General features: G+C 44.4%; 2 protein-coding genes across 3 annotated transcripts in view; one reads left to right on the top strand and one right to left on the bottom strand.

Annotated features, from left to right (window-relative positions):
* The window catches only part of LOC141164804 (uncharacterized), a 366,676-nt gene that overhangs the window by 193,232 nt on the left and 152,267 nt on the right, over positions 1-21,177 (top strand). The gene's annotated exons all lie outside the window — the stretch shown is intronic.
* Positions 6,038-12,642, bottom strand: LOC141164803 (E3 ubiquitin/ISG15 ligase TRIM25-like). 2 transcript variants are annotated; one of them, XM_073650372.1, is made up of 2 exons: positions 11,458-12,640; positions 11,192-11,380 (listed from the first exon to the last, which is right to left on the bottom strand). In XM_073650372.1, exons 1-2 carry the CDS (start codon positions 12,575-12,577, stop codon positions 11,343-11,345), a joined length of 1,158 nt encoding a protein of 385 aa, XP_073506473.1. In that variant the 5' UTR covers positions 12,578-12,640; the 3' UTR covers positions 11,192-11,342. The 2 variants fall into 2 exon arrangements, with proteins under 2 accessions (XP_073506472.1, XP_073506473.1); XM_073650371.1 differs by having other exon boundaries at positions 6,038-12,642.

Below are 21,177 nucleotides of genomic sequence, written 5' to 3'. Positions count from 1 at the left end.
ATCCTTTTAATGCTTGTCTAATGATGAATCTCTTTGTCACATCTCCCCAATTCAGTAGTTGGAAGTGAAATACTACTCCGGTCAGCCACCACTGCACCGACGCCCCTGATATGCCCTTCATCCTTAGATGGTGGAGAAATTCTATGGTGACTTGTAACCTTGCTTGTTCACATTGGTCAACCCGTCTGCCTGCTACTAGTCGTGTCCACTCTTCCCATGCCTTACTGTATGCTTGCCACGTCGACGGGGCGACTGACGCTCTGATTAATGGCATCAGCTGTTCGCCACTATATCCCAGAGGGATTGGGGGCAACTGGTGCCCGACGGGTGGGCGTTGGGGAGGAGCTCTCTGAAAACCTGCCAATTGAATTGTGATAAAGCGTTAGCAGCAGCGTTAGACCCCTCCGCATCGTATCTCGCGCGGACCCATATATTGTGTTTTAGGCACAAGAATGCTAGCCGGCATAGTAGGCCTAGCACTGGGAGAGACGATGGTGCCATCTTATTAATGCAGTGGGCTAGGCTGGCATTTTTTGTTATGAAGCGTATATTTTTGTTCGCAAGGTGCATGCCCCATATTTCTATTGCTACCACTATTGGGAAGAGTTCCAGGAGTGTGTGGTTTTTTGTCAACCCTTGTTCAGACCAATACGGAGGCCATAGGCCCGTGCACCATTGGTTATCTAGTATCGCTGCATATCCGCCAGATTCTGCCGCCCCGGTGAATAATCTTAATTCAATGTTGGACTGCTCAGCTGACATAAATAACGTGTGACCATTGAATGATTGTAAGAAGGTTTTCCACACCTCTAAGTCCGCCCGAAGCTGCCTGGTGATTCTGATTCTATGACTCGGTTTTAATGCACGTTTTGTTGTGAGGGATAAACTACGAGAAAAAAAACCCTTCCAACTGGCATCACCCGGCTCGCAAACACAAGGAGACCTAGTAACACTTGCATCTGCTGTAGTGTTACTTTTCGTGCTGCGCAAAATCCCTCGATCAGGTGTAGTGTTTTCTGCATTCTTTCAGTTGGGAGGTGGAACAACCTTGCCGTGGTGTCGATTTCGATGCCTAAGAATGACAGCTTTATTGTGGGGCCTATGGTTTTTGTTGGGCATAATGGAACTCCGAACTGTAGCGAGATGTTTGTGAATTCGTTGAGTAATGATTGCCATTGATTTGAATCTTTGGGTCCGACGAATAGAAAGTCATCTAGGTAATGTGTGATAGACCTATTGCCGGTTTTGTACCTCAGCACCCATTCTAGGAAAGAGCTGAATAGCTCAAAGTAGTAACAAGATATTGAACAACCCATTGGGAGGCAAGTGTCATAGAAGTATTCATTGTCCACCTGGCATCCCAACAGGTGGTAGCAATCTGGGTGCACCGGTAGTAGGCGAAAGGCGGATTCTATGTCGGATTTAGCGAGCAGCTCTCCGGGCCCCGCATCGCGAACTAACATTACTGCTCTGTCGAACGACGCGTAGGAGACCGAGGCGTCTTCAGACGAAATACCGTCATTCACAGACTCTCCTTTTGGGTAAGATAAATGATGGATCAGCCGGAATGAGCCTGGCTCTTTTTTGGGGATTATTCCCAGAGGGGAAACTCTTAGGTTACTGAATGGTGGTGTTGGGAAAGGGCCCGCTACTCTGCCTAGGGCTACTTCTTTTTGTATTTTTTTTGCCTAAGTATTTTGGGGTGCTCTCTTGCAGATTTAAGGTTATTTGCAAAGGTGGACGATTTATTGAGGTTGAATGGGATGAAAAAACCGTATGTGAAACCAAAACGTAACTGCCCCGCTGCGTCTTTCTTCGGATATTTATCTAGCCAGGGGCCCATGGCGTTTACGTTCACCGGGGTCCTTGGATTCTGACTGTGGGAGTTTAATTGATAATTTGCTTGCGGGAAAAGAACATCTCGCTGCAGGGTGGGCTCCCCCACAGGCTGAGCATTCATGCTTGTATCTGCATAAGGCGTAAAAATGACAATGTCCCTCGTTAAACTGCCAGCAGGCCCCTGGACTACGTACGACCACTGAATTTTGGCCTGCTGTTGCCGGTTGTCCAGTAGCCATTGTTGGAAAGGGATGGTGTTTCTGTGACAGCATTAGTCTCAACCAGATGCCCGTAGCTTTTACTCCCCCAGTCCAGCTGTGGTTGCAGGGCCTACCACCTCCGGAACTCTTCATCGTAGCGCCACATACTGAACCGCCGTGGGCTTTGTACGAGTTATACACTGTATCCTGGTATATGAATAGTTCCGAACAGCGTTCCGGATGCTTTTAGCCCATTATACAACCTAGCACAGAAAACGCTTGTAACCAGTTACTCATTGTCATTGCAACCTTTTGTCTGTTTCTGTCGAATGGTCTGTCGGCTATCCTTCTCTCTTTGTCTATAGTATGTTGGTCCGTGGATACCAAGGACCAAATGTCGATGTAGTCATTATTTCATATTTTAATTTTTGTTTCCTCGTCTATGTGTGATCCCAATGGGCTAATCCCGCAAAAGAATGAGTCCTTGCGTACGCTGGCTAATGGTGGAGTTGGTTTTGTAGATTTCGTAGAATTATGTATTTCGCCTGGTGGGGCGGATAGTTGTTCAACCAGGGCCTAAAGGGCCGCTATTAAGTTGGTGTTGTTGACGCGCCCCCTGGGCCATATTCTTTAGGGGGAATATCCGGAGCCGGATCAGATGGGGGTTGTAGTCTTCCGAGTGGCTGTGACCCGGTCCGTGCCCAGGGTGTCAAACTCAGTTGTATGTGGCAGTCCTACAGATGTTACTAAGTTCTTAATGTCGACTACGCCACCCGTTGTGTTGCGGTCACTATGGCCGCCGCTGCAGCAGGGTCCGCTGAGGCTGATGGTGTAGGTGCAGCTATTGATGGTATAACCCCCAACGGGTGGGGTATAGCCTCAGGGGGATCAGGTGCAGAGGATGGGAGTTGTGGTGATGCAGTGTAGACGGCAATCAGAGACAGAGTCGGGTTATGCAGTTTAGGATGTTTACTCACTGCTGATGTTCTGGTCACTCCAGCTTCGAGTGACCTCCCGAGCCGTGCTGCGTCCACCAGGTTCTGGATCCAGCCAACCCCCAAATAAGTCCGGAGCGTGACCCTGAGCTCTCCTTCTGTCCTTTCTCTGGCCGTCCCCACTATTGATCCACCCAGGTCCAGCTCCCTCGGGCCTTCTGTTGGGAGACCCTTGGCCTTGGGCTCCCTGACCCTCCTCGTGGTATGCCTTCGTGGTGGATGTGGTGGGTGACCGTGGCAAACGCTGCCCACGGTCTCCGGTCTCTGGCTGGGGAGTGTTTTTGCCCCCCACCAGCTTGGGTTCCGGTACCCTGTGCCGACTCTTCACCCGGGGATTTAAGTTGGGTTCTTGGAGTCCTTTTCTTCTGTTTCCCCCTCTGGGTCTCTCTTTCTCCTCTGCTCGCTGACTTTCTCTCTGCAACTGACCCTGTTCTTAGTTGGTGCCCACCTTATATACACCCTCTATGTGTGAGCTCAGGTGACCAGCACCCAATGAGCTCCTATCTTTACCCAGGCTGCTCCCCCTATCTGCCCCTACACTACTTGGGATGTACCACCCCCCTCCCACTCCAGCCAGGAACAGACTCGGTCGTACCTGCACATTTCTAAGTGGGAGTACCGTCGGTCTGCTCCTCGGAAATGGGATGTGTGTAGTGCATGCAGCCTACCGAGCTCAGTTTCACACTCCTTCCTTACCCGGGAGTGGAATATCACACCTCTGGGTTGAGGTGCAATACCCCTGTAGCAGCCGAATCCTCAGGGTGCTACATTATTATTTCCCATTTCAGTTATACTTATATTGCACTCACCCATTCCTTCGGCTGGGGGAGGGTCTCCGATGTGTGGAGGAACGCCGGCACCAGTCTCGATCGGGGTGAGCGGCGTGCCTCTGCTCATAGACCTGCGTGAAATCGATGCATTGTGCAGGCTGTAAGCTCTGGAGGGTGCCATTGTATCATTTCTGTCCCCCGGAGGACGGGATCGGTGCAAGCGGCTGTTGGGGCTCGACGATGCGCTCGACATCTCTGAAATGGAGGATGGTGAGCGCCACCTTGAGGACCTTCACCTGCGACCCCTCCTGTGGGATGCCGATCTCCGCTTTGTTTGTGACGACCGCTTCCTTTGCCGGTGACTTGTGTTGACCTGTCCTCGGAGGAACTAGAGCGAGTTCGCCTGGAGCGAGTACGCCTGTTGTGTCTCTGTCCGTGAGGATGTATGGAGGGTTCTGCGCCATTTACCACCGGGACATGTCAGTGCTATTTGTGGCCAGCTGGAGGACGTCAGGGGAACATTAACTAATAAATGATCAAATGGGCGCTGCGATGCTATAGCGGTGTCGAGCGCGTGCGCTGCTGCGCTATTATAGGGGTATATGGAGGAGGCGAGGATGGGCGCTGAAGCATTTAAGCTGCGCGTAGTATCCATCAGGGGGGTATTGATACTGTGACTGGGCGTTAGATGGGCTGCGGTGATTACAGGGGTCGCAATGTCCCCTGGTTGTGTAGTGTCTTGTGTTCTGTTTTGGGTACTTTTTCTTTTATTTTTATTATAGGGGTTTCTGCGGGTGAGGTGTTAGGGGGGTTGCAGAGCACAGCCCCTGTCAGAGGATTCCTGTCCGGAGCTCTGCTCTGCCACAGCCCCTGCTGTGTGCTGAGGGGGTGGGGACTGATTACTATGTGGCCGGCAGCTTCTTCTGTGAGGCTGCAGGGTGCTGTGCCTAAAGCTTTCTGGAGGGCGGGAGTGCCGGCTGGACCTCCGCTCTCCAAGGCGCTCCTCAGCGGGATGTGGGGCGGGTGTGTTCAGGGGGGTGGGGAACAATGGACTCTGTACTGTCTACAGAGCCGACGGCGGGCAGAAGGCCTGAATCCGCTCTGCGCCCGCCGCCAACCCTGCAGACAGCACACCTTCAGTTATTAGTGCAGCGGAGCCCTGCACCCGCTTTGAGTGAGGCGCAGGACCCGCCGCCCCATGAGATGCATCCTCCTGCTCTGCCCCGCAGCATACTTGACTGGGGGGCGCGGCCTGTGGGGTCACGTGCGGCGCTGCCGGCTCTCTAGCCACGCCTCCCCCAGCGTGCATCTCCGGCCTAGAGGAGTCGCGCGCCCGCTCCCCTGCAGGCCGCGACCAATCAGCGAACAGTGTTGGTGAGGACCGGAGAGCGTGTTTAAATTTGGTGCCAAAATCGCTGACTGGAGATCAGCGGCCTAGTTGCATGGAGGTCAGCGGCGCCGCCGGTCGGGGTACTTCTGCTGCTAGCGCCGGTCATCTCCCGGCTGACCTCCGTGCGGCAGATGAGCCGCTAACGGCCGCCATCTTTTTCTGAAATCCCGCGTCGCTGATTGGCCGCGGCCGGACCAATCAGCGACGCAGGATTTCCTGGACAGAAGGACAGACAGACGGGATAAGACGATTATATATATTAGATAAGAAACCGCATCCGGGGCTGAACATTCTCTGAAAGGAGACGATCCCATAATATTTATCTACAGACCTGGAAAAAAGAATTATATCACCCAAAGAGGAAGGAAAGTCACCCATAAATGGGAGTTCAAAAACGAATAAGAAAACCAACAACAGAAGAACTCCTCCAAAAATAAAGTATGAACAACAAATCTTTATTAATTACTCCCAAAAAATGTTAAAAACACATAAAAGAAGGAGATAAAATTCAGAGAATAAATTGGTGGTATCTTAGTAACATATGAAAAAAAATGAATGGCACATTAACCGGTTCCCGACCGCTCACTGTAGATAAACGTCGGCGCTTGCTGGGCTCTGTGCAGCGCCGACGTTTAAAAAAGGTGGGTGGTCTCGCAGCGCTCAGGACCCCCAGGGTCCTGCAAGCTCTGCGATTCCGGTGCAGAGCGTTAGCTCTGACAGGGGACATCATCGGGACCTGATTGGATCAGGTCCCAGTGATGTTAACCCTTTGCTGTCTTCTATATGCCGCGATCTATAGTGATCGCGGCATATAGAAGACAGCAGGAGGAGAGGGGGTCGTCCACTTACCTCTCTGACGGACCCCTTATACCTTCCAGGACCTGACGTTGCTATGGCAGTTGGAGGTCACATGACCGCCTCCAGATCTGCCATATATGGTGTCCTGCCAGGGTCAGCCTGCAGCTGAAGCCTGGCAGGAGACTCTGACTGTGAAACAGTCAGCGAAGATCTCATGTAATGTAATATATGTCTATTACATTACATGAGATCAGTGATCAGAAAAATAAAAATTAATGTCCCATACAGGGACTAAGTAAAAATGTAAAAAAAAAGTAAAAAAAAAATGTTTTTAAACTGTTAAAAAAAAATCACAAAATAAATAAAAATAAATAAATAAAATATTAAACCAATAAATCCGTATATTTATGCAAAACCAAAAAAAGTACACATATTTGGTATCGCCACGTCCGAAACAACCCGAGCTATAAAACTGTCACACTAATTAACTCCTTCTGTGCACACCGTAATAAAAATAAATAAAAAACGGAGCAAAAAAATATGCTTTTTCATCATATCGCCAAACAAAAAGTGGAAAAAAATGCGAACAAAAAGCAAAATGGAAATAAAAATGGTACCGCTGAAAACGTCATCTTGTTCCGCAAAAAAAAAGCCGCCATACAGCTCCATCAGCCGAAAAATAAAAAAGTTATAGCTCTCAGAATAAAGCAATGCAAAAAAAATATTTTTTCTATAAAATTGTTTTATTGTGTAAAAGCGCCAAAACATAAAAAAAAATATACAGTAAGTGTAGTATCGCTGTAAACGTACTGACCCGAAGAATAACGCTGCCTGATCACTTTTACCACACGAAGAACGGCATAAAAAAAACCCTCAAAAAACAATTCCTGAATTGTTGGTTTTTGTTAATTTTACCTCCCAAAAAACGGAATAGAAAGTGATCAAAAAATGTCACGTACCCAAAAATGGTACCAATAAAAATGTCAACTCGTCCCGCAAAAAAACAGCCATCACATGACTCTGACGGCCGAAATATGTAAAAATTATAGCTCTCAAAATATGGCGATGCAAAAACAAGATTTTGCAAAAAAAAGCGTCTCTTAGTGTGTGACAGCTGTCAATCATAAAAACCCGATATAAATCTGGTATCTCTGTAATCGCACCGACCCGAAGACTAAAGTAATCTCATCACTTATACCGCACGAGGAACGGCGTAAAAAATAAATAAAACCAATTCTTCACCTGTTACTGATTTGTTTATTATGTCTCCCAAAGATCGCAGTAAGGCTCTGCTCACATTTATACTGCGCGCTGCGCTGAGCACTTACACCAGAGTTTCCGTGTAAATCTCTGAAATATGTGATTCAGCCGGAACCCATGACGGAAGATTCCCTGTAATGAGGCAGATATAGGCCACTGTGGACGTCGTCTGGCCTGTGATCCCACGGTGTCATTTGTTTTAGGCGTGCATAAAAGTGCGGTTGGCCACAGTTTTGTGCACTTCTGAAAAAAAGGACACCGCTACACAGAGGCCAGACGGAGTCCAGAGTAACTCTGCTGCCTCATTATAGTGAATGGATCCCGCAGGGGTTTCATCTGAATTACATCACTTGGAAATTTAGATGGAAACCCCGATGTAAGTGCTCAGCCTAGAGCGCCGGATAAATGTTACGTAAAATGTTCCCAATAAAAGCTTCAACTCAGTCCTCAAAAAAAGCTAGTCCCAACTCAGGTCCATCATCTGTTAAAAATATAAGGGACTTCCAAGCTACTGGTAGCAGAAAGGCTCTGGAAAAGCGAAATGGCCCTTGCCACCCAAAAGAAATTCAGAAAATTTTGTGCTCCCAAATCCAAATGCCTATTCTACAATAATTTGTTCTCCAATTGTCAAATAGCGCTCCGTCCCCCCCAGATCTCGCCGTATGGCTGAGCGGTACGATACAGCCACATATGGGGTATTGCCACTTTTAGAAGAAATTGTGTGACACATTTCGGCACCATTTTTACCCATTGCCCTGTGTGAAAATGTAAAATCTGAGGGTAAAACATTTTTTTGTGGTAAAAATATAATTATGCTTTTTTCACTGCCCAATGGTATAAATTTAAAAATTAAAAAATATTTACTACTTCCCTAGATGAATTCCTTGAGAGGTGTAGTTTACAAAATGGGGTCACTTGTGGGGGTTTCTGCTGTTTCGGCATGTCAGCGACTCTTCAAATGTGACATGGTGTCTGCAACCTATCCCAGCCAACATGGCGCTCCTTTCTCTTCCGAACCCTGCCGTACACCAAAGCAGTGGTTTTCCCCCACATATGGGGTATCGGCGTACTCAGGAGAAATTGCACAACAAATTTCATGGTGCAATTTATCCTGTTACCCTTATGATAATGCAAAATTAGGGGATGAAAAACATTTTTTGTGGGAAAAATGTGAAAATTTTATTTTTACAGCTCATTATTATAAACTTCTGTGAAGCACCTTGGGGTGCAAGGTGCTCACCACACATCTAGATAAGTTCCCTAAGGGGTCTAGTTTCCAAAATGGTGTCACTTGTGGGGGGTTTCCACTGTTTAGGCACATCAGGGGCTCCCCAAATGCAACATGGCGTCCGCTAATTATTCAAACTAATTTTACATTCAAAAAGTCAAATGGCGCTCCTTCCCTTTCAAACCCTGCCGTGCGCCCAAACTGTGGTTTGCCTCCACATATGGGGTATCGGCGTGTTCAGGAGAAATTGCACAACAAATTTCATGGTGCAATTTATCCTGTTACCCTTATGATAATGCAAAATTAAGGGATGAAAAACGTTTTTGTGGGAAAAATGTGAAAATTTTATTTTTACAGCTCATTATTATAAACTTCTGTGAAGCACCTTGGGGTTCAAGGTGCTCACCAAACATCTAGATAAGTTCCCTAAGGGGTCTAGTTTCCAAAATGGTGTCACTTGTGGGAGGTTTCCACTGTTTAGGCACATTAGGGGCTCTCCAAACGCAACATGGCGTCTGCTAATTATTCAAACAAATTTTACATTCCAAAAGTCTAATGGCGCTCCTTCCCTTCTGAACCCTGCAGTGCACCCAAACAGTGGTTTTCCCTCACATTTGGGGTATCAGCACGCTCAAGAGAAATTGCACAAAAAATTTTGGGGTTCATTTTTTCCTGTTACCCCTGTGAAAATAAAAAAAAATTGGGTCTAAAGTAACATTTTTGTGAAAAAAGTTAAATGTTAATTTTTTTCTTCCACATTCCAAAAATTCCTGTGAAGCACCTGAAGGGTTAATAAAGTTCTTGAATGTGGTTTTGAGCACCATGAGGGGTGCAGTTTTTAGAATGGTGTCACTTTTGGGTATTTTCTGTCATAAAGACCTCTCAAAGTGACTTCAAATATGATGTGGTCCCTAAAAAAATGTTTTTGTAAATTTTGTTGGAAAAATGAGAAATCGCTGGTCAACTTTTAACCCTTATAGCTCCTAACAAAAAAAAATTTTGGTTCCAAAATTGTGCTGATGTAAAGTAGACATGTGGGAAATGTTATTTATTAACTATTTTGTGTGACATATCTCTCTGATTTAAGGGCATGAAAATTCTAAGTTTGAAAATTGCTAAATTTTCAACATTTTTGCCAAATTTCCGATTTTTTCACAAATAAACGCAAGTGATATCGAAGAAATTTTACCACTATCATGAAGTACAATATGTCACGAAAAAACATTCTCAGAATCAGGGGGATCCGTTGAAGAGTTCCAGAGTAATTACTTCATAAAGTGACAGTGGTCAGAATTGAAAAAATTGGCCCGGTCACGAAGGCAAAAACAGGCTCTGGTGCGAAGTGGTTAAAAAAAGGTTAATAAACCTCTAGCTCCAATGGAGAATTTATAGCAGATTTTACATATAAATATATACAAAATAAAGATAGCAGATGTTTTCCACAGCTGGGAAAAGACACATATATTCAAATAAGGTATCTTCTAATAGTCTAAATAAACAGAATTTATACAGTATAAATCATTGAAAACCATGAAGTGAAAAAATAGTATCCATCTATAATACAACAGCTCCACCTGCTATGCAGAAGTATATAAAGTGCTAGTTGTTAGATATAAAGTGCTAGTTGTTAGATATAAAGTGCTAGTGGCTTTAAATACGCAGATGTACATAAATGTACCAAACATGCAAAAATAAAGGGGAGATAATTTGACCCTCATAAATAATGCAATAAAATGCTGGTGCAACAGAATATATTATTTATAGCATATAATAAACAAGGGGTATTGAGAATGCACTTGTATAAATGTATGTTTACATAATCAATGTGACTGGTAAGGAAAGGAAATAAGATAGTAAATCAAAGTAAGATAATGTATTTACCACCAGTCCCCCTGACGCGCGTTTCACCTTTTGGCTTCTTCAGAAAGGGTGTAGTAGCCATGCCTGTTTTGTCATATATGGACGGACAGCCTATGGAATCCCTTGCCAGTAGCATTAGCAGCTGTGTGTTGCGCTGACGTAGGCCACCGCTGTTACTTGAATCTCCGCCCATGGCGTGAAAGAAAGACTGCAATAATCTATGATCATATATTTGTTGCAGGAATTGGATTAGATATTGCCATCTATAAAGGCATTAAATGACCATAAATGCCTGAATATAGAGAGAGAAGTAAAGAAGTGGCAAAAAAATGAAAAAAATAAAATAAAATAAATGAAAACAAAAAAAAGAATTCTCTTGTCTGTTCTCTGGAGAAAAGAAAGCCTAGATGTAGCCCCTTCGACTGGTGCACCCTATTGGCTAATGGCCAATCATATTCTAATCTCAGTCGCAGGGTAGATTTCTTCTATGATGATGTTTCCTCTCAGCGGCTCCTCCCTGATATCTTTATAGAACCTTTATATACATAAATTATAGCATGAAGGGGCTCAGTGAAGGCGTCAGTGAAGGTGTGTAAGTGTCTGATGGGGTCACACAGCTCATAAAAGGACAGCTGCCCGGCTTCATAATCCAGATATATCCTGACTCTATCACTGGAGATCTGGTGAGGTAACCGGATCACTTTACCGTCATATGTCACGGCATACTTATTATACCACCGCCCTTTATATAAACACCAAGACTTGTTATTATATGCTATAATTGACAGACGCCCCCCCCTGTCTATACTGGGATAACACATCCCTACAATCCACACATTTGATCTACTGCTCTCCACATCCCAGTAATGTCGTCCTGAGGTAAATCCCCTCCTGCTCATCACCTGAGGATAATACTGGAATCTCTCTGCTGTTTCTGGACGATTCTGTCTTATTCTTGTCCAGGTCGCAGTTTTCAAGTCGTCTGATATAAGGAGATTATTATCAGCCGTGTTTACATCCAGTAATATGTCTGCAGGATCCTGCACATAGAAGATCACATTAAAATCTCTTATAATAGCAGAGAATGTGTGTGATATGTGTGAGATCAGCTCCGCACCCCGATCACCTCCATCATGTCCTCCTGTGTCCTCATCACCTCCATCATGTCCTCCTGTGTCCTCATCACCTCCATCATGTCCTCCCTTGTCCTCATCACCTCCATCATGTCCTCCCTTGTCCTCATCACCTCCATCATGTCCTCCTGTGTCCTCATCACCTCCATCATGTCCTCCTGTGTCCTCATCACCTCCCTCCTCCTCAGGATCACACAAGTCACCGGTGTCCGGTTCCTGTAAGACAGTCAGTGGATCAGTCATGTTACACAGCTCCTCAATGTGCCTCATCTTCCTGGACAGCTCGTCCTTCTTTCTTTCCAACTTTCGGATCACATCAGACAGTGTCAATATCTCTTGCTCTTCCCGCCTGGAGATCTCACTCAGGACCTTCTTCTCCAGGTCATCCAGCCGTCTCCTGATGTCTATAAACAGGGCAGTGACTCTCTCGGCTTCTCCAGATGCTTTTTCTTGAGCTTTTCTCCTGCGCTCCTCCAGACTTTGGACTCTTTCCTCAGTCTTCTTTCTCTTTGTGATCAGTTTCTGGAGGACATCTCTCAGTTTCTTCTTCTTCTTCTCAGAGGCCTCATCCTGCATCTCCACCTTGTGTCCCCGATGTTCTCCAACCAAACTGCAGGACACACAGATACAAGCAGCGTCCTCGGTGCAGTAATATTCCAGGATCTTCTTATGGATGGAGCATTTTCTGTTTTTCAGGGAAGTGCTGGGTTCTGTTAGGACGTGATCTGCTGATGTTTCTATGTGAACTTTCAGGTGTTTAATACACAAAGAAGCTTCACACATCAAACAGGATCTAACAGCAGGTACAGGAGAGTCCACACAATAAGTGCAGCGGATCCCGGTGATCTCCTCCTGAGGTGGTTGAGTAGACAGGACATTCTCCACTACATTACACAGAGTTATGTTCTTCTGTAGTGGAGGCCACTTGTGAAATGTTGCTCTACAGTCAGGACAGGAATATTCTCCATAGCCGCCCTCTGTATCCTGCACTCCATCAATACAGACCCGGCAGAAGCTGTGTCCACATCTCAGGGTTACGGGATCTGTATAAATCTCCATACAGATAGAGCAGTTCAGCTCCTTTCTTAGACCAGCAGACGCCATCGCTCAGAGCAGAAAGAGGAAATGTGTGATTCATGTTTACCAGAAAAGGCGCGGCTAAACTCGTTCTTCTGGATTTATTCCAAGTTCTGTGATAACGCGGATTATTATTGTGACCAACGCTGAAGTGAGATTTTTTTAGATTTTCTCTGGGAAAATATCCTGCACTGGACATGTTTTTCTATTTTGCCTTTATTACTAGGAATTTAGGGTCATGAACAGTTTACATTGTAGAAACTGAATAAGAAGCTGTTGGAAATAATCAAGCACACGGCCCGACTATCTCCGGCAGGAGCATAAAGAATGAATAAAGCAGTGGCAGACGTGTGATCACCGCCATATTCCGATGCGGCATTTCACAGCCCATGTAACAATGAGGTTTACTAAAAAAGTGGTTAATTTATAAGGTTTTGGGTTCTGCATGATTTATGTCATGCCGGTCTGCACATTGACATTTGAAAATGTAATAAGCAGATTGAGGAATGTTCTGTAGAGATTATCTGTGTGTTCTCCTTTAAGATCTGATTTTCTGGCACTCGGCCCCAAAACAGACTCTATAGGGTTAACCCTTGTTTACAGTGCTCTCTCTCTCTCCTGTTCCTGATTAGGTGCGCCTGCCTTGTGTCCCCCTCCCTCTCCACAGTCCATCGCTGTCAGTATCCATGCTTGACGCAGGTGATATAATCCTGATGTCCAGACATGCGTGGTTGAGGAGCGAGGGACGGTGGGAGGAGGGCAGGAGGGGCTGAATGCATGCGCCGCCTTCTGATCGGCATTGGACAGATTGAAGCACGTGATCTCTTAGCCCGACATAAAAGAGTGATTGGCTGAGCCTGTAGCCACGCCCCCTTGAGGAAGCTGGTGCGAAATGCGCATTAGGGCCAGGGGTCATGTGGTAAGTGGGTCCTAACAGCTTTCCTGACTGGTAATAGCATGTAACACATGATTCAACACCGCAAAATGAGATATTCTTGCTTTATTCAGTGAGGTGACACTAACTAGGGGTTGAGATTTCAGCACAGGGTAACTGTGCACTGGGTACATGAGCACTGATCGTCTGCAGCCTGCATTCATGATTGCACTCGGGGCATAGACTGAGATATGTATATAATGGCGTGCTGTTAAACTGTAACTTGTTGTGTTTTCTCTGCCTGCTGTTTGCTACCTCCCGTGGAGAGGGGAAGATAAAGCCCTTCTGATTACTCCAAAAGACTGGTGTTAAACTGTTTACTGCAATGTGATTTGATTGATGTTAATGCCACTCAGGATACACACTTGTAGACCTGCAAACCACCCCAATTGATCGGTTCATCATTTACTACTGTTCACTGTCTGTTAATTAACTGTTGTTTTTAATTGTTTGTCAGCATATATGTAAAATAAATGGATTTATACTTTTTCACAAAAATTGCTGCATGTGTAATTACTCTGTTTTTCTAAGTAAACTGTTCTCGGGACTGGTGGAGTCCCACACCGAGGTCATAGAGCAGGAGAAGCTAAGTAGGTTGATATAAGTGGATTCAGCATTTTTTCATTTACATCTCTGCTTATTCTGAGCTCAGTTATGGAAAATCCGAGACACAGAGAGGCAGTGACAAATGTGCACACTATGGGATTTGTGTATGACAATGATATACAGTACAGACCAAAAGTTTGGACACACCTTCTCATTTAAAGATGTTTCTGTATTTTCATGACTATGAAAATTGTACATTCACACTGAAGGCATCAAAACTATGAATTAACACATGTGGAATTATATACTTAACAAAAAAGTGTGAAACAACTGAAAATATGTCTCATATTCTAGGTTCTTCAAAGTAGCCACCTTTTGCTTTGATGACTGCTTTGCACACTCTTGGCATTCTCTTGATGAGCTTCAAGAGGTAGTCACCAGAAATGGTTTTCACTTCACATGTGTGCCCTGTCAGGTTTAATAAGTGGCATTTCTTGCCTTATAAATGGGGTTGGGACCATCAGTTGTGTTGTGCAGAAGTCTGGTGGAAACACAGCTGATAGTCCTACTGAATAGACTGTTAGCTGCTTTTTTCTTGCCATAATACAAATTCTAAGTACAGAAGAACGAGTGGCCATCGTTACTTTAAGAAATGAAGGTCAGTCAGTGTGAAAAATTGGGAAAACTTTGAAAGTGTCCCCAAGTGCAGTTGCAAAAACCATCACGCGCTACAAACAAACTGGCTCACATGAGGACCGCCCCAGGAAAGGAAGACCAAGAGTCACCTCTGCTTCTGAGGATAAGTTTATCCGAGTCACCAGCCTCAGAAATCGCAGGTTAACAGCAGCTCAGATTAGAGACCAGGTCAATGCTACACAGAGTTCTAGCAGCAGACACATTTCTTCAACAACTGTTAAGAGTAGACTTTGTGCTGCAGGCCTTCATGGTAAAATAGCTGCTAAGAAACCACTGCTAAGGACAGGCAACAAGCAGAAGAGACTTGTTTAGGCTAAAGAACACAAGGAATGGACATTAGACCAGTGGAAGTCTGTGCTTTGGTCTGATGAGTCCAAATTTGAGATCTTTGGTTCCAATCACCATGTCTTTGTGCGATGCAGAAAAGGTGAACGGGTGGACTCTACATGCCTGGTTCCCACCGTGAAGCTTGGAGGAGGAGGTGTGATGGTGTAGGGGTGCTTTGCTGGTGACACTGTTGGGGATTTATTCAAAATTGAAGACATACTGAACCAGCATGGCTACCACAGCATCTTGCAGCGGCATGCTATTCCATCCGGTTTGCGTTTAGTTGGACCATCATTTATTTTTCAACAGGACAAAGACCGCAAACACACCTCCAGGCTGTGTAAGGGCTATTGGACCAAGAAGGAGAGTGATGGGGTGCTACGCCAGATGACCTGGACTCCACAGTCACCAGACCTGAACCCAATCGAGATGGTTTGGGGTGAGCTGGACCGCAGAGTGAAGGCAAAAGGGCCAAGAAGTGCTAAACATCTCTGGGAACTCCTTCAAGATTGTTGGAAGACCATTTCCGGTGACTACCTGTTGAAGTTCATCAAGAGAATGCCAAGAGTGTGCAAAGCAGTCATCAAAGCAAAAGGTGGCTACTTTGAAGAACCTAGAATATGAGACATATTTTCAGTTGTTTCACACTTTTTTGTTAACTACATAATTCCACATGTGTTAATTCATAGTTTTGATGCCTTCAGTGTGAATGTACAATTTTCATAGTTATGAAAATGCAGAAAAATCTTTAAATGAGAAGGTGTGTCCAAACTTTTGGTCTGTACTGTAGGTGATGTATCAGTGAATATATCTAGTATATGTGCACATAGGTCCTGGACCAAACAGAAAAAAGACCCTTGGTAATATGTGCAAAACAATAAAAGGAAGAAAAAAAACAAGATTATGGTCAGTAGAGGTAATAAAATGGGTATTTTTGTGAGGAGCTGGCCCCTTACTAAAGAATATTGGACTTTTTCCAGAATGAAGCACTGGTTCCGTCGATTTTATTGCTGTGTTTTATTAGAGATTTGTTTTATCAGTTTAATTAATGTTCTGCTTGCTAATCAGTGTATGTGCACTAATTTCACTTGTAAAGTGTCCAGCATTCCAGTAATCTCTTTAGTATCTGAAGAGTCTTAAGCCATTGTTCTAATAGTCACTAGTCCCATTGTGTGGATGGGGATAGTAGTCCCAGCGGAGCCGTCACCACAGAGGGTCTCACATGCAGTCACCGGAGATGGGCTTCTGAAATATTCTTCACTCCTTGAGCTAAAAGCAAATGTTTAAGGGGGAGGATGTGATCACTTCTGCCCATTCAGGGGGTTGATCCCAGGGAGGGAGGGATAAGCCACATGCTTAGTCAGAGATAGGGCTGCCACCAGGAATTTCGGGGCCCCATACTGGCAAAATTTTCGGGTCCCCTTGAGACTCTGCCCAGGCTCCACCCCAGCTCCGCCTCCACCCCTCAAACCTTCCACAGTCCCACTGCCCACTCTTGGAAAAACTCCACTTCTGCACCACATCTTCACCAATCACAAATTAACAGTTCCCATCTAACACTACATCACATACATAGCCACCGACTTTTGTCTTGGCCCAAAAAAAAATTTAAGCCGCCACCACGACAAGGTAGACTCTTCTGGCAGACTCTTACTGTACTCTAACCTATTAAACATTTCTTATACTACCCAATATTCTTTTTAGGTATATTTTTATTTAAGGGAATGTGTCACATACATTTTTTAAAATGACCAATAATACCACATACAAGGGACAAATACTATCACACCATGACCAGACCATATATTACCACCACATAGTGACCGAATAATACCACATACAAGGGACAAAAACCACCACACCATGACCAGACTACATATTACTACCACATAGTGACCGAATAATACCACATAAAAGGGACAAATACCACCACACCATGACCAGACCACATATTACCACCACATAGTGACTGAATAATACCACATACAAGAGACAAATACCATCACACCATGACCAGACCACATATTACCACCACATAGTGACCGAATACTACAATAAAGAACATTAATAAAAAAAACAGAATACTAATATTACCATAAGTGCCATTATACACAGGAGCCCTGTGTATAGTATGTAGTGTATAGTGTCAGTGTACAGGTAATACACTGACTCTAGTTGAAGTCCTCTATCTTCGCTTTTCCTCTTCATCCATCACAGACCCCCATCACTTCTTCTAGCCAGGACTCGTCTCTGCATAAAATAACAGTTATCTACAGCAGCTTACAGAGTACATTCCCAAATTTTCCACAACTTCTACACTACACCAGATGAAGGAAAAAAGTGACAGTGTCGTCCAGCAGAGTAACAGGTCTCCACCCCCCCCCCCCACTGAAAACAGTATCCTCAAAAATAAAATACACCACAGCAATAATAATATCCTTTAATTAGCCCCTACAGTAATAATGTCTCCATCCTGCCCTCAATGCCTCTTTCCTGCCCCCAATGTCTCCATTCTCCCGCCCGTTGTCTCCATCCTGCCCCCATTGTCTCCATTTGTCTCCACTCTGACCCCATTGTCTCCATTCTGACCCCCATGTCTCTCCATTCTTCTGCCCCATATGTCTCCATTCTTCTGCCCCCCATGTCTCTCCATTCTTCTGCCCCATATCTCTCCATTCTTCTGCCCCCCATGTCTCTCCATTCTTCTGCCCCCATGTCTCTCCATTCTGCTTGTTACACGCACGCCACTAGGTTCAGATAGGGCAAGACGGGTTTCATGAATTCTTTGGAATCCTGGGGGAACCGTTACCCAGGGCAACCATAGGCTGTAGCTTCTCTCAGGCACATGATAGATTCAATTGCTGACTAGGCACATCTGACAAGAGTCAGGACATAGGTCAAAGGGTTGTTGTCAGTGTATACCTCAAACTCTTTGCCGTAGTAGAAATAATCTCTAAATCGTTCACAGATAGCCCATTTCAATGCCAGGAACTCCAATTTTCCGGAATGTAGATGGTAATTCTTCTCGGCGTCTGTCAACGTTCTAGAACCGTAACCGATGACTCTCAATTTTCCATCTTAATGCTGATACAGGGCAGCTCCCAGTCCAACTTGAGAAGCGTCACAATGAAGAACAAATGGTAAGTTGAAATCAGGATATCCCAAGATGGGTGGTTTTACCAGGTATTCTACTAGTTCTTCCAATACCTCCTGGTGGTCTGCTGTCCAGAGAATTCTGCTGGGTCCATGGTATATCCTTCTCCGGACACAATTTTCCCTAGAAATCGAACTTGCCTTTTGAACAGTTCACACTTCTTTGGGGTCAACTTAACTCCGTGTTGTTGATACCACTGTAATACGGTCCTCACAAGTTCACCATGCTTCTGGAAGGTTTTGCTGTGTACCACATTGTCATCCAAGTACGGCTGGCAGATATCGTCCATCAATCCTTCCAAACAGGTCTCCATGCTCCTTTCAAATTCTGCTGGAGCTGAACTGAGCTCAAACGGTATGCGGATCCATTCATTTAACCCCCACAGTGTGATGAATGCTGTCAAGGGTCTACTGGACTCTTCAATAAACCCTTGACGGTATGCTTTACCCTGATCCAGGACAGAGAACCAGGTACTTCCTGATAGACTATCCAGCATATCTTTAATATTTGGTATCGGATGCCGATCAGGTACTGACTTTCAATTTAGTTCCCGGTAATCACAGCAGAGTCTCAACGTACCGTCCTTCTTCCTAACACAAACAATAGGAGAGGAATAAGATGACTTCGACTTTTGGACCCAACCTTCGTTGATTAAATCTTGTAAATCATAGAATCATAGAATCATAGAATCATAGAATGGTAGAGTTGGAAGGGACCTCCTGGGTCATCTGGTCCAACCCCCTGCTCAAAGCAGGATTCACTAGATCATCTCAGACAGATGTCTGTCCAGCCTCTGTTTGAAGACGTCCATTGAAGGGGAACTCACCACCTCTCGTGGCAGCCTGTTCCACTCATTAATCACCCTAACTGTCAAAAAGTTTTTTCTAATATCTAATCTGTGTCTCCTCCCATTTAGTTTCATCCCATTGCTTCTAGTCTTTCCTTGTGCAAATGAGAATAAAGATGATCCTTCTACAATGTGACAGCCCTTGACATATTTGTAGACAGCTATTAAGTCTCCTCTCAGTCTTCTTTTTTGCAAGCTAAACATTCCCAAATCCTGCAACCGTTCCTCATAGGACATGGTTTGCAGACCAGTCACCATTCTGGTCGCTCTTCTCTGAACTTGCTCCAGTTTGTCTATGTCTTTTTTAAAATGTGGTGCCCAAAACTGTACACAGTATTCCAGATGAGGTCTGACCAAAGAGGAGTAAAGACCGATAATGACTTCACGTGATCTAGACTGTATGCTTCTGTTAATACATCCCAGAATTGTATTTGCCTTTTTTGCTGCTGCATCACACTGTTGACTCATGTTCAGTCTATGATCTATTAGTATACCTAAGTCTTTTTCACATGTACTGTTGCTTAGCTCTATTCCTCCCATTCTGTATATGCTTTTTTCATTTTTATTGCCCAGATGTAGTACTTTGCATTTTTCCCTGTTAAAAACCATTCTGTTGGTTGCTGCCCACTGCTCCAGTTTATTTAGGTCTTTTTGAATCCTCTCTCTCTCTTCTCTAGTATTAGCTATCCCTCCTAGCTTTGTGTCATCAGCAAATTTAATCAGTTTACCCTCAATTCCTTCATCTAAATCATTGATAAAGATGTAGAACAATACAGGTCCCAGGACGGAGCCCTGTGGTACCCCACTTGAGACATTCATCCAGCTGGATGTGAAGCCATTTACAACCACCCTTTGAGTCCGATCACTAAGCCAGTTATGAATCCACCTAACAGTTGCCTGGTCCATTGCATACTTGGTCATTTTTTCAATAAGGATGATGTGAGATACTTTGTCAAATGCTTTGCTGAAGTCAAGATATACTATATCTACAGCATTTCCCTGATCCACCCAGTCAGTGATTCTGTCATAGAAGGAAATTAAGTTAGTCTGACATGACTTGTTAGTTACAAACCCATGCTGACTCTGGTTAATCACTTCATTCTTATCCATGTACTTACATACATGTTGTTTAATAATTTGTTCAAAGATCTTTCCTGGTATAGAAGTCAGACTCACCGGCCTATAGTTCCCTGGGTCCACCTTCTTCCCCTTTTTGAAGATAGGAACAACATTTGCTCTTCTCCAGTCTTCTGGGACTTCTCCTGTTCTCCAAGAATTTTCAAAGATTATGGAGAGTGGTTCTAAAATTTCTTCTACAATCTCCTTCAGTACTCTGGGGTGTAATTCATCTGGACCTGGAGACTTGAACTCATTTATGTTAGCTAAATATTCCCTCACAATCTTTCTGTTTACTGATAACTTGGATTCCTCTATTCCTTTAAAAGGACAGTGAAGATCAGTTGATGTTACATTTTCTTTCTGAGAGAAAACAGATGCAAAATAGGAATTAAAAAGTTCGGCCTTCTCAACATCCTCTCTTACCATTTCTCCATTTTCATCCTGTAAAAATCCTATAGCATCTTTGACTTTTCTTTTACTTTTGACATACCCCCAAAATCCTTTTTTATTGCTTTTGACATCTCTTGCAAGCCTTAATTCATTGTCAGCTTTAGCTAACCTGATACGTGCCCTGCAGGATCTGCAGACTGCATTATAATCTTCTTTAGATATGCCTCCCTCTTTCCATTTAATAAACATTTCTTTCTTTCTTTTTAGCATGTGTTTAAGTTCTGTGTTCATCCATCCTGGTTTCCTTAAATGCTTCCCATTCTTCCTACTTTTCGGGATTGTTAACGATTGTGCTTTGAGAATCTCATTTTTAAAAATTTCCCATCCTTCCTGGACATTTTTGTCCTTAAGGACATCCAGCCATTGGATCCCTCCTATTCTCTTTCTGAGTCTCTTAAAATCTGCCTTTCTAAAATCTAACCTTGAAGTTTGAGTCTTCACATGTCTTCCTCCTCTAGTTATCCAAAATTCTATAATAGCATGATCGCTGCCTCCTAGGGTCCCAGCCACCTTTACCTCCTCAACCATTTCCTCCCTGTTTATAAGGATTAGAT

This window comes from Phyllobates terribilis, unplaced genomic scaffold (genome assembly GCF_046119375.1).
Source record: "Phyllobates terribilis strain yellow unplaced genomic scaffold, ASM4611937v1 Scaffold_10__3_contigs__length_209671492, whole genome shotgun sequence".
Taxonomy (NCBI): Eukaryota; Metazoa; Chordata; class Amphibia; order Anura; family Dendrobatidae; genus Phyllobates; species Phyllobates terribilis.
This window is presented reverse-complemented; position numbering and strand designations above follow the sequence as displayed.

Coding starts and splice junctions, on each gene's coding strand:
- LOC141164803 (XM_073650371.1), bottom strand. CDS start 12,577: ATGGCGTCTGCTGGTCTAAGAAAGGAGCTGAACTGCTCTATCTGTATG.